General features: G+C 41.7%; 1 protein-coding gene across 1 annotated transcript in view; it reads right to left on the bottom strand.

The window, feature by feature from the left end:
• Nucleotides 1–2,759: 2,759 nt before the first annotated feature.
• dlgap2a (discs, large (Drosophila) homolog-associated protein 2a) overlaps nucleotides 2,760–14,325 on the bottom strand; it is a 168,369-nt gene continuing 156,803 nt past the window's right edge. Inside the window, exon 11 of the mRNA XM_078541892.1 lies at nucleotides 2,760–6,314. Coding sequence (XP_078398018.1) covers nucleotides 6,096–6,314 — 219 coding nt within the window. The 3' untranslated portion in view covers nucleotides 2,760–6,095. The remainder of the gene's footprint in view (nucleotides 6,315–14,325) is intronic.

The following is a 14,325-nucleotide window of genomic DNA, read 5'->3' as shown; positions in this document are numbered from 1 at the left end:
GCTCTGTTAAAATAAAATCTGCATCCATACACAGCATGGGGAGGGGGGGAGGGGGCACCAAATATCCTGATGTTAAGAAGCAGAATGCTTATTAACATATTTATATTGTGCTCCTTCAGCACAGTTGGGAACCCAATTTCAAATTAACCGGAGGCCAGGAAACCCCAGCAGTGAAAGGGAGGTGGGAGGTTCAGGCTTCCCAAAGTGAGTGGCTCTTTCTGCATTCTGTGTCGGCCGGGGAGAGCAGAGATGCTCCCCATGGGCCCTCAAAGAAGCCTTGACTTCCCTCAGCCTGATCCCCAGCCTCCCTTCGCCCATCCTGATTGTTGACCAGAGCTTCCTCTGGAAGTGCACAGCCTGCCATATTGGTTAGGGCTGCTCATAATGTGTCCAAGCTGCAGACCTAAAACTAGCTTTTGACCCATTAAATGTGAAAATCAGGGGGTGGAGAACTTTGCCAAATTGGATTATGAATGACTGCAGAAGACACAGTGTAGGTTCCCTCATATCTCACTGTAAAACTGCTGGCCAGCCAGATCACTCCCCCAGCAGGTTGCCCCCTTCCCTTGACCTCTCTGAGACCCCTTGGCTGGAATCTGAGCTGCCCTCCGTCAACTGCCTCGGGAGCTGCGAGTGGTGACTACAGTTCCCTCATACTGACCTAAAGAGAAGGGAAGACCAATTTTTAGGCCTATAAGGTTTGAGTTCATTGGGAAACATCACTTTGAGCTTTTACAAAATATAGATGTTAACAGATATCCTTCGATGGAATGCCATGACACATTGTAAAGGTGGATAGTGGCATGCATTATAACAAAAGCAATACCTTTCCACCTGCACTGTAGATAAGGTCACAACCCTCTGCTTGTAACCCTCGCTAGCAACAAAAAGCTGACTGCTTCAAAAAATGTGTTTTTAAAAAATTTAAAGTAAACCCAATGAGCCAGCAGGGATACTTAGAGAAGACCCACCCTCAGCACGGAAGGAACCATCATTATTTACTATTTAAAAATGGCAATAATACAACACACAAGGCCATAATTTTGAAACAACTCATAAGTTTATCAAACATTCAGCTCATATTTCACTGGAAGTATGTCACGACTGGATTTTTTTTTTAAAGTTTCCTTTACAGAGTAATCTGTTTTAAAATATCATTTCTTCCGTTAATATGGGAAATAAACACATGTGAGGAGGGCAGTGTTCCTTCTGTACAATCAGAAGCAAAATCAGTCCACTTCAGGGTTCAGTTCTGTCACTGGTAGAACACAGCTTTTCCAGTGGACAAAAGCATCAGAGACTTCCCCCCAAACAAAGGTTTTAAGTGCAGAAGGATTTACAATTGGTAAATGGGTATTAGCGATACACAGTGTGTGTGAACTCTGTCAAAAGAGCAATGGAATGACACTCTAATAAACACATCTCGTGATCATCTACAGATTTAAGCAATCATCAACTGAAAAGGTAGTGCAAATAAAATGATGTCAAACATGTCCTCCAAAAAGTAACAAATTACTAAATTGCAAAGGAAGGCATTAGCAAGTACCAAGGAATCACGTTCAGCAAAATAGCACACTGTACAGTCAATATTAATATCTGTATCTTGCATGCTGATAAATAGTGCATATCAAAAGAAACATGAAAGGCAAAAGAGATAGAATTATGGACAATCATTCGTTGACTTAGAAGAACTTGGCTGTGCAAAAAATAGTAATGGCACTCGACTCTGTTTTTCTACAGATGTGATTATTTTTCTTTGTTTAGTTAACAGTATTTTAAATTAAATTAACTATATTCCTAGTTACACCTGAAAATATTTGTTATCTGTTTTGCCTCTGTGGAGAATTACAACTCTATCCAATTTGCCAGTCTGCAAGCCACTAGCAGGGAAATATGGGCCCAGAATTTGCTGGAATGGGTCATCTCATGGCATATCCCATTAGTTATGCTTTATTTCTTATTCTGCAGCTCAAAGTATTTTTGTGCTGGAAGTGTGACCTGATAATGGTGCAGCGAGGGGAAAGGGGCATCTGAGATCTTGGTGAATGAGAGGGCCAGTCTCTCTCCTTAAACAATGAGATCTATGGACTGAGAAGAAAAAACAGAGGAACAACATAGAATTAGAGTCAAATCAGATACAGAAAGAGAAATAAAAAGAGGGGAAGATTTAATGAGAGAGAACATAGAGATAGAAAGGAAAATAAGAAACACGTTTAAAATTATTTTTATAAAAAGTCTCTAACTACAATTTGCTACCCGTAGGATTGAGAATGTATATTTTAAATTGTTTCCTTCCTGGGCCTGAGAAGCTAAGTGGCTTTGCATGAAGATAAATCACCTCTTTAAAAAGGCACTGTCAAATTCCAGCCCTAATTTTCTGCAGGAGTTTAACTGGCAATTAATGTGCAACTGCAGCAATTTCTTGCAACTCATGAGCAGGATGACAGCGAGCTGACCTTTATGTGGGGCTAATGGAGCAGCAGTGCAAATTGTCCAACAGCTTGTAGCAATTCACAATGCACAGGCTATATTTTCTTCACTACAATTTATTGAATGATTTACACACTAATAATGATGTGTGCATTATATTCGGCATTATTTTGCCAGCAAATTCTGGTCCATGTATCTTTTCTATTGGATAGAGCTAATTGAATACCTGCTCTTCATAGTGACCACATTTTAAAAAAAAAACCACCCGCCAACATCCACCCCAGCCCTGCCACAAAAAATGGAAAAAAAAACGTCAACACACTTATGAGTAAATATTATGTTCAATTTATAACGCATGTTTAGTTAAAATGGCAGCATGGATTTTACATGAAATGCAACTGATGTTGCTTCAATTAACGTGCAGTTAAAGTTAATGGTACTTAATAGAACATTCAGACTTCTTTGCATTAGTTTCCGATTTGCTATCAAATACAAGCTCAGTCTGTAATGAGAAGTATACATGTACAAAATAGCATTGCTATTTACTTGGCCTAATAGAGAAATGTGGAGAGTTAAAAAAAAACAAATATTGCCTTTTGTTCAGTTGCCCTGACGTTACCATTAACACCAACGATATACATGGTATATTGCACTTAGAAGTATAGGTGTTTTAACCTAACAGTAAAGGTAACGTTTTACCAACAAGAACAAAACCAATACCTTTATGTAGGATCCGACACTGGTTGGCATTTGGGTGATGATAACAAAAGCATCAAAGCTAAAATTCTGTCTCGTTAAGATATCTGTAAATTGATATGTTTTGCTTTATATTTGATCTATTTTCTAAATCTGTTGTATATAAAAAGGTAATCATTGTCACTTTTAAGTTAAATATTTGCCTAGCATGTGTCGAATTGATGCATTGGTACTGAATAGCAGGGAAGGGGGAAGAACACGGTAATACCTTTGAATTTGGGAAAGTCAGTAATAATTGCTGATAGATTTCATGTTTTAAAATTATAAAATTGTATCTGCATGTTGTGCAAGGGAGGTGAATGACTATTTCTGGATGAAGCTGAGATAAGCTAGCCCAGCATCAACTCGTTGAGAACCAGTTCAGTACTTTCCATATTAAATTGAGCAAGCTAAACAATACACTAAAAACAAGTCTGCTCTCTAACAGTGGTTATAGAATGCACAAACGACTAGAAGGCTTTGGTTTGGAAAAAAAAAAATGCTTTTATTCTAAGTCTTAATGAAACAGAATTTAAAGGGAGATTAGTCCTTTAATAAAAGTAAAATACTTAGGATGAAGAAGGGTCTCTGAAGAAGAGTCATACAGACTCGAAACATTAACACTGTTTCTCTCTCCACAGATGCTGCCAGATCTGCTGAGTTTTTCCAGCATTTTCTGTTTTTGTTTCAGATTTCCAGCATCCGCAGTATTTTGCTTTTAAAATGCTGAGGATGCTGGAAATCTGAAATAAAAACAGAAGTGTTGGAAAAACTCAGCAGATCTGGCAGCATTTGTGGAGAGAGAAACAGAGTTAACGTTCCAAGTCCAATATGACTCTTCTTCAGTTCCAAAGGAGTCATATGTGACTCGGAACATTAACTCTGTTTCTCTCTCCACAGATGCTGCCAGACCTGCTCAGTTTTTCCAGCACTTTCTGCCAAGTGTTTTCCTAATGAGCTTGTCTTAGAAACTAGGGCTATGAAGACTGACGTTTCACATTTTTTCTGCAGAGCTGAGTGAACAAGAGGTTTATTTTAAACATTTCTCAGATGACCGTTTTTATATTGTTTCATGTTGTCTAAATAAGTATCGTGTTGCAAATCACTTCTTAACTTTAGGTCTTATTTATTTATGACAAGCAATTTATTATTTTTTTGCAAATTTAGGGGCTGTACATTCATTCACGTTTTTGCTTCCAAATTTATTTTAAGGCTGTTTGGTAACAATATGAATAAAACATGAGGTGCAAGTGTATATGATGGTGCTGTAGGGCATCCTACTGCAGAGGGTGCTGCATTCTGAATTGTTTGAAAAGGCCGATTTAACTGGACTAATTTAATGCTTCCACAAACATCACTGGATTTAAACGGTCACTTTTCCTTCACAATAACCAAAAAAAGTACTTTTTTTTTAAAAAAAAGAAAAACACCCCTCAGGTAAAATAACCTCTATACATGTCCAAATGGTTTAACTGAAATCTTAATGCTCACATTCAAGAAATCTTTTGTTGGTTACATTGACATGACACACACACACTGTTCAGGAGCACTCAGTCCAAACATGTACAAAAGTTTCAAGATAATCCTTACAAAAAAAACCAAAATAAATCAATAAATAATAGTTAACATATTCACTGTAAGCATGTATTATTTATAAATATTCTCACTCATAGCTAGCATATTTAGTACATTTTCTTTTCCTTAATAAATGAAAATAAAAATTGAACTAGCATGGCAATTCAAAAGAGTTAACGCAACTGTGTATAAATAAAACAAAATCCTTCAAAGAGCATAATAAATATTAGATGAAGGAGATATTGGAGTGATTACTATCAGGAGATTACTTCTGAATTTCCTTCACTGAAAGATCTAACTACCAGTATCTGGCTATAGTAAGGCAAGCGTTTGTGGGGAAGTTACATTCAGTCTCTCTTTCGGCTCCACTCTCTGCGTTGGCACGATTGTAATTGCACACATTTAATATGAGGCTGATCACTATTGCACATTTTTGCCACCCATACAAGGTGAGCACTCCCCCCCCCAACCCATTTTACTTAAAAGGTACGTAACACTTTGCTGAAAATCACTTCAGCGCATTCGCAAAGAAGACATTTTTTTTTCCTCTTTCAAGTCTTATAGCATTTTGGCAAACACTTCAGAAACTGAGGGGTTTCTTTCAGTACCTTTGTCTCAGCAGATGAAAATTACTTTATGTCCCAATAGATTCTGCAGATTACTATCCTGTAAGAGTTATTTTAGAGAAATAATTCTTACCTTTTTACCTACACTTTCCCCAAAGCATACTGGAGTTCAGTCCCTGAATAGTTTTGAATGGGGAACAGTTCTGCTGAGCACAGGGCATAGTGTCTTTTTGTTCCCTTATTAGGAGCTGGGTTCATTTATAATGTTAAGAGATAAGAAATTATGTTGGCACATTATTCATCCTATTTTCTTTTGTTGAAACCACAGCACCTTCTGGTTTCATCAGTTCACACCTCCAGTGCTCTCCAGAGACACTGGGTTTTAACTATTTAGCCATTCTCTCAAACCCATTGAGCAAACCAATTCATAGAAATTAGTGTGGTTAGCTGAATTTGTGTTCTTCCTCTAGAGGTCCTCCACTTTTAACAGTTTCTGAGAGAGCTTGATGGATAAGTGGAATATTTAGTGTGACCTCCTTGGATTGATTCCTCTTACAGGATATAGGAAGTCTTGCAATGAGTTCAAAAACCCAGAATTATAATCATTCCACTGTGATGTATGGCACAATGAACACAACAGCAAGAGCATACACAGTGGAGGCTGGGGCAAGAATTACCATGGAAATCCCAACACTAATTCCACCAGGCTTGGTTTGTGAAATGTACATGACAAATATTGAGCGCCGATGGTAAACAAAAATTAAAAGGACACTAGGCTAGAAACTGTCTTTAGAGCCTGGTTTGTGCCTCAGGGATGTAAATCTCAATGCTATCTGCACGCTCTGCAGCGGAGTTCTGTCGAAAGGAAGCCGCTCGCTTGGCAGCCATTAGCCGTTTCCTCGCCTCTTGTCGTTGCCTGTCAGGAAGGTCAAGGGACTTTTCTCGCATGATAGGGATTTTTCCTTTTGGTGGCTTCTTTGGTACTGGAGGCGGAATCTTCTTTTCCTCCTAAGAAATTATGAAATAATTATCAATAATATTAAATAGAAACAACACCAAAGTAAAATGGTAGCCACCATTTATTTTCTTATAATTCTGGCTCCCCCAACAAACTCCATCACATCCTGTGTGCTTAATATCGCCCTTTGAATATAAAGGGCAGGACTTCTCGCCCCCCCACCCGCCCCCCACCCATCGGGAGCGAAGTTGAAGTGCGGGCACACACAGGCGCGCCTCCGATCAGCACCGCTGATCGGGGGCGCGGCGCCATTTTACGTGGGCAGGCCAATTAAGGTCCGCCCAGTGTGACGTCCGCACGGAAGCACTATGCATTCTCTGTGCGTGCGGGGGGAATCCCTAAACCTGAGAGTGCGCTCTTTCGCGCATACGCTCGAAATAACACACTCATCTCCCTGAGGCTAAATGTTGCCTCAGGGAGATCGCCTCTACTGTCAAAAATATTAAAAATAGGAAAAAAAAATTCCCTGACACGTCCCCTCATGTGACAGTGTCACATGTACATAAATTTTCAAAAAACTTTAATTAAATGTTTTAAAACCTACATGAAACCTCATCCTGCCCGTGGATGAGGTTTCATGCTTAAGGTTGGACAGGCAGGTCCATTAATTAGTTTAATGACTCTGTCAATGGCCTCAATTGGCCATTGACAGGTCAGCGGGTGCACAGCTGATTTTGCTGTGACCCCGCCTACCTGAAAATTTAAATGGGGTGCGGTGATGTCAGGAGTTCCGCCATTTTACATGTCATTTTACATGTCAGCAAGTGAGTCCTGCCCCCCACTTGCCGACAGGAAAATCCTGCCCAAAATGTTTACAGTTCCAGAGCATTTGCACTTATCTGATTCATGCAGCCAACACTATTAAATTGTGCCACTAAGATATGCAAATCTGAAATTAGAGCCACAGACCACAGAAGCAAACAGAGCCTGGCAATGATCAGTCTGATTTACCTGCTCTCATATGAACAAGGAGCAGGAGTAGGCTAGTTGGCCCCTCGAGCCTGCTCCACCATTTAATAAGATCTTGGTTGATCTGATAGTAACCTCAAATCTGCATCCCGCCTACCCCTGATAACCTATCACTCCCTTGCTTACCAAGAATCTATTCACCTCTGCCTTAAAAATATTCAAAGACTCTGCTTCCACCGCCTTTTCAGGAAGAGAGTTCCAAAGACTCACGACCCTCTAGGAGAAAAACAATTTGCCTCATCTCTGTTTTAAATGGGCGACCCCTTATTTTTAAACAGTGACCCCTAGTTCTAGATTCTCCCACAAGAGGAAACATCTTCTCCACATCCACCCTGTCAAGAGTCCTCAGGATATTTCAATCAAATCACCTCTTCTTCTTCTAAATTCCAGTGGATACAAGCCTAGTCTGTCCAACCTTTCCTCATAAGACAACCCGCCCATTCCAAGTATTAGCCTGGTAAACCCTTTCTGAACAGCTTCCAATGCATTTACATCCTTCCTTAAATAAGGTGACCAATACTGTACACAACCTCCCTACTTTTGTATTCAATTCCCCTCCCGATGATAACATTCTATTAGCTTTCCTAATTATTTGCTGTACCTGCATACTAGCCTTTTGTGATTCATGCACTAAGACACCCAGATCCCTCTGCATCTCAGAGCTCTGCAATCTCTCACCATTTAGACAATATGCTTCTCTTTTATTCTTCCTGCCAAAATGGACAATTTTACATTTTCCCACATTATACTCCATTTGACAGATCTTTGCCCACTCACTTAGCCTGGCTATATATTTTTGTAGCCTCCTTATGTCCTCTCCACAACTTACTTTCCTACCTATCTTTGTGTCATCAGCAAATTTTGCAACCATCCTATTTATCCCTTCATCCAAGGCATTTATATAAATTCTAAACAGTTGAGGTCCCAGCACTGATCCCTGTGGCACACCACTTGTTATATCTTGGCAACCTAAAAAAGATCCTTTTATGCCTACTCTCTGCTCCCTGTTAGCCAGTCAATCTTCTATCCATGCCAATAAGTTACCCCCTATACCATGACCCTATACCATATTTTCCGCAATAATCTTTGATGTGGCACTTTATCAAATGCCTTCTGGAAATCTCAGCACAGTACATCCACCGGTTTCCCTTTATCCACAGCACATGTCACTTTCTCAAAGAACGCCAATAAATTGGTTAAACACAATTTCCCTTTCGCAAAACCATGTTGGCTCCGCTTGATTACCTTGAGCTTATCCAAGTGCCCTGCTATAACTTCTTTAATAATAGCTTCTAACATTTTCTCTATGACAGATGTTAAGCTAACTGGCCTGTAGTTTGCTTTCTGTCTCCCTCCCTTTTTGAATAATGCAGTTACATTTGCTATCTTCAAATCTAATGGAATCTTCCCTGAATCTAGGGAGTTTTTGAAAATTAAACCAATGCGTCAACTATTAGCCACTTCTTTTAAGACCCTAGGATGAAATCCATCAGGACCCGGGTACTTGTCAGCCGACAGCTCCAACAATTTACTCATTACCTCTTCTCTGGTGATTGTAATGTTCTGAGTTCCTCCCTCCCTTTCATTTCTTGATTTACAGCTATTTCTGGAATGTTACCTGTATTCTCTATAGTGAAAACTGATGCAAAATACTTGTTCAATTCATCTGCCATCTCCTTGTTTTCCATTTTCAATTCTCCAGACTCATTTTCTGTAGGACCAACGCTCACTTTGTTAACTCGTTTCTTTTCTAAATATTTATGGAAACTCTTACTATCTGTTTTTATATTTCTGGCTAGCTTTCTCTTGTACTCTAATTTTTCCCCCCTTATTAATCTTTTAGTCATCTTTTGATGTTCCTTACATTCTGTCCAATCTTCTGACCTTCTACCTATCTTTGCTCAAGTATATACTTTTTCTTTAAGTTTGATACTATCTTTAACCTTTCTAGTTAACCACGGATGGGTGTCTGTCCCTTGGACTTTTTCTTAATAGTTGGAATGTATCTATTCTGTGTATTCTGAAATATCCCTTTTAATATCAGCCACTGCATCTCTATTGACTTATCCCTTAACCTAATTTGCCTATTCACTTTAGCCAGCTCTGCTTTCATGCCCTCATAACTGCCCTTACTTAAGTTTAAAAACATAGTCTCGGACCCACTCCTCTCTCCCTCAAACTGAATGTAAAATTCAATCGTATTATGGTTGCTGCTACCTTGGGGCACCTTCACTATGAGGTCACTAATCCCATCTCGTTGCATAATACCAGGTCTAGTATAGCCTGCTCTCTAGTATGCTCCAGAACATGCTGTTCCAAGAAACTATCCCAGAAACATTCAATGTACTCCTCATCTAGGTTACGTTTGCCCATCTGAATTTTCCAGTCAATATGTTGATTAAAATCTCCCACGATTATTGCCATGCCTTTCTGACAAGCTCCAGTTATTTCTTCCTTTATGTTCAACCCTACCATGTGAATACTGTTAGGGGGCCTGTACACAACTTCCACAAGTGACTTCTTGTCTTTACCATTTCTCATCTCTACCCAAACAATTTCCACATCCTGGTTTCCTGAACTTAGGCCATCCCTCTCTATTTTGCTAATACCACCATTAACTAACAGAGCCAACCCTCCACCTTTTTCTCACTTCCTGTCCTTCCTAAATATCCTATACCCATTAATATTCAGGTTCCAATCCATGTCCTCTTGCAGCCAATCTCAGTAATGGCTATCAAATCGTAATTATTTATTTCTATGCGCTCTCAGTTCATCTGTTTTGTTTCGAATGCTTTGCACATTCAGATACAGAGCCTTTAGTTTTATCCTTTTATTCTCTTTATAACCTCTAGTATCATCTGTTGATTTTCTGTTAGATTTGTACTCTCTGTCCCTTCCTGTCACTGTCTTTTTTTCATTTCCCGTGGTAATACCTTTCACTTTTGCCTTGTCTCTACTCTTTGATTTACCACATCTTCCAAAATTTGTACCCTTGCCCCCACTACTTAGTTTAAAAACCCTCTCTACTTACCTAATTATGCAGCTTGCAAGAACACCAGTCCCAAAGGCACAGATCCCACTTTCCCCAGTACTGGTGCCAGTGCCCCATGAACCGGAACCCACTTCTCCCACGCCAGTCTATGAGCCACACATACATCTCTCTAATCTGATTTGTCCTATCCCAATTTACACATGGCTCTGGTAATAGTCCAGAGATTATGACCTTTGAGGTTCTGCTTCTTAATTTGGTGCCAAGTTCCTCAAACTGACTATGCAGAACCTCCTTCTTTGTCTGCCTACGTCATTGGTACCTACGTGGACCACAAAGGCTGGGTCCTCCCCTCCCTACTGCAAGTTCCTATCCAGCCCTGAGCAGATGTCCTAAACCCTGGCACCGGGCAGGCAACACAGCCATCTCGACTCACGCTCTTTGCTGCAGAGAACAGTGTAAATCCTTTTGACTATACTGTCCCCTACTACCACTACATTCCCCCCGCTTGAATGGCTTCCTGTAACATGTGCCATGGCCAGTTAGCTCATCCACCCTGCAGTCCTCAGAAATGAAATGAGCACTCATCAATTTAGCATTATTTGCAGGGGAACAGTTTAATTCCCTTGAAAATAAAGTCCTAATACAGAGAGAAAATAAGTGTTCTCATGTGAAATGCTTTAAATGTGGAACTAATGTTAACCATTCAATACAGAACTGTAAAAAAACTGTTTATTTCAAGGACCGAAGAGCAAAAGCTACACATATTCATAAACACTGTAAAACTGTGACCTCTAACTCCTAGAAGGACATGGAATACCATCACCTCCAAGGTCCCCTGTAAACCATACATTTTCCTGATGTAGACATCACAATCACCAATCCTTCGTCGTTGTTGGGTCGAAATCCTGCAACTCCCTATCTAACAGCACTGTGAAAGTACCTAAACTACAAGGACTGTAGTGTTTCTAGGCTGCAGCTCACCACCACCTTCTCATGGACATTTCAGTATGGGCAACAAATTCTGGCCTTGCTAGTGATACCCACATCCCATGAATGAATTAAAAAAAAGAAAATAAAAAGGACCATTTGAGTCATAGAAGTGCCAGACAATGACTATGCCTAACAAGAGAGTGCAAAATCATCCCGCTGAGACCTTACATTCTCCAGTTCCTCAACATCAACATTCTGAGTGTCACTGTTGATCAGAAACTTGAATGCACCAGTTACACAGATACCTTGGCTACTAAAGCTGAGTATTCTGTGGTGAGTGACTCACCTCCTAATTTCCCCAATGCCTCAACCCCCTCCCACAGCACCTTCCCATGCAACCGCAGAAGGTGCAACACCTGCCCCTTTACTTCCCCCCTCCTCACCGTCCAAGGGCCCAAACACTCCTTTCAGGTGAAGTAGCATTTCTCTTGCACTTCCCTCAATTTAGTCTACTGCATTCGTTGCTCCCAATGCGGTTTCCTCTACATTAGAGAGACCAAACGCAGACTGGGTGACCGCTTTGCGGAACACCTCCGGTCTGTCCGCAAGCAAGACCCAGACCTCCCTGTCGCTTGCCATTTCAACACATCACCCTGCTCTCATGCCCACATGTCTGTCCTTGGCCGGCCTCAATATTCCAGTGAAGCTCAACGCAAACTGGAGGAACAACACCTCATCTTCTGACTAGGCACTTTACAGCCTTCTGGACTGAATATTGAGTTCAATAATTTTAGATCATGAACTTTCTCCATCTCCACCCCCTTTCTGATCCCCCTTTTTTCCAATAATTTATATAGATTTTTCTTTTCCCACCTATTTCCATTATTTTTAAATGTATTTCCATCCATTGTTTTATCTCTACCTTTTAGCCTATTTCAATCCCTTCCCCCCAGCCCACCCCTACTAAGGGTATCTGTACCTTGCTCGTCCTGCTTTCTACCCTTAATGTCACCTATTAGCACATTTCTTAGCTAATATCACCACCGTCAACACCTCTTTGTCCTTTTGTCTAGGATATCTTTTGGCAATCTCCACCTTCACCAGCCCTCTATCCAGCACTACCTGCCCCACCCACCTTAAACCAGCTTATATTTCACCTATTTTTCCTTAGTTCTGTTGAAGAGTCATACGGACTTGAAACGTTAACTGTATCCCTCTCTGCAGATGCTGTCAGGCCTGCTAAGTTTTTCCAGGTATTTTTATTTTTGATATATTGTTAGGCAAGGGCATTCGGTGAAATGGAACAAAGGTAGGTGGACGGAATTGAGGTACAGATCAGTCATGAAATATCTGAATGGTAGGAGATGTTCTATGGTCAGGGGTCGGTAAACTATAGCACGTGTGCCAAAGGTGGCACGTGCGATGATAGTCCAGTCTGAGCAGCCAGAGCCACAGATCTGACAGACCGGCTTAAAGAAATCGGAACCAGAGAGTTCTCTGGTCTGTCAGTGTCAATTTCACGGAGTTGCTGCTGGTCTGTCAGTGTCAATTTCACGGAGTTGCTGCCGGTTTGTCAGTGTCAATTTCACGGAGTTGCTGCCGGTTTGTCAGTGTCAATTTCACGGAGTTGCTGCCGGTTTGTCAGTGTCAATTTCACGGAGTTGCTGCGCTGCAGCTTCTGACCTTCGGAAAAGCCCGTGAGAAAGCCGAAGCTGCCCGAAGGTCAGCAGCAGCGTGGCAATGGTCAGGAGAGAGCTCTCGGTTGAAAATGGCAGGTGAAATCCTTGCAATTTTAGAATCAATTAGCTGCTGCTGTGTGTGTAGGGGGTGGCGGTTTGGAGGGGGGTGGGGGGCTGGGAGGGAGGGGTGGGGGGGAGGTGGGGAGAGGTTGGAGGGAAGGTTACAAGGGGGCGAGTGGTTGGTATTACAGGCACGCAAAACCTTAAATTAGAGAGAATAAACAAACACTGGGCACGCCACTACTGAAAAGGTTTGCTGACCCCTGTTCTAGGAGCTGAATTGTCCACTGTTGTTCTCAAATCCCTCTGAGTTGCGCAAGTCTGTTTTGGAGGTCCTGTGGTCAGTGGATGTTCTTGCACTGCGTGTATTAGTATGGACACGATTTATTCTATTAGCTCCACTTCCCACCAAACACCATGTAAAGACGTCTGAAAGTAAATCTTGAAAAATCCAATACAACGCATCTTACAGATTTTGCACCAGTTTTGCGCAATGTTCTTTCATAAAAAAATATTTCCTAAGGACTTTGCAAACACTTAGAGGCTCTGGCTGACATTTTACCACCCTGCCCTGACCCCACCACCCCCAAAGCAGTCCCGCTGACAGGCCATTTTCCCAGCAGTGGGGACGGCAGTAGCTCAGCCATCTGCCAACCGGGTCAGGTGGGCAGCCAATTTACATAATCAAAGGGCAAACTGACAGCCATTTTCTCAGGTCACTGCCAATTTGGGGAGGCTGCCAGCTACATGGAGGCAGATGTGAAGGGCAGTCACTCTCGCCTCACCTCGGGAGTTCAGCTCTTTTGTCCATGTTTGAACCAAGGCTGTAATGAGGTCAGGAGCTGAGTGGCCCTGGTGGAACCCAAACTGAGTGTCAGAGAGCAGGTTATTGCCAAGCGATGACCCCTTCCATCATTTTACTGATGATCGAGAGTAGACTGATGGGGCGGTAATTGGCTGGGTTGGATTTGTCCTGCTTTTTGTGTACAGGACATGCTGGACAATTTTCCACATAGCCGGGTAGGTGCCAGTGTTGTAGCTGTACTTGAACAGCTTGGCTAGGGGTGCAGCAACTTCTGGAGCACAAGTCTTCAGTACTATTGAAGGTTAACCCTCTGATCTCCAGGGCCTGCCTGCCTGGCCCTGGCTCAGCAGCAAATTTCTCACCTCCCTTTCGAGGGTGCCTCAAACTGGAGGCGCCCTCTCATTCTCATTGCAGCCACAGCAGCAGCTCCTTCACTCTTGCAGCCGAGACTGTAATGATTTGGCCAGCAGTGTAGAGAGTCAACCCTCTATAATTAATTGGGTTATGGGCGTGGTGGGGTCTTTTAATTGGCTATCGCTGGGAAGATTGCCATTGTAGTCCTGCTG

Source organism: Cetorhinus maximus, chromosome 5, assembly GCF_964194155.1.
Source record: "Cetorhinus maximus chromosome 5, sCetMax3.hap1.1, whole genome shotgun sequence".
NCBI lineage: Eukaryota > Metazoa > Chordata > Chondrichthyes > Lamniformes > Cetorhinidae > Cetorhinus > Cetorhinus maximus.
The sequence above is the reverse complement of the archived record's forward strand: the minus strand, read 5'-3'. Positions and strand labels throughout refer to the sequence as shown.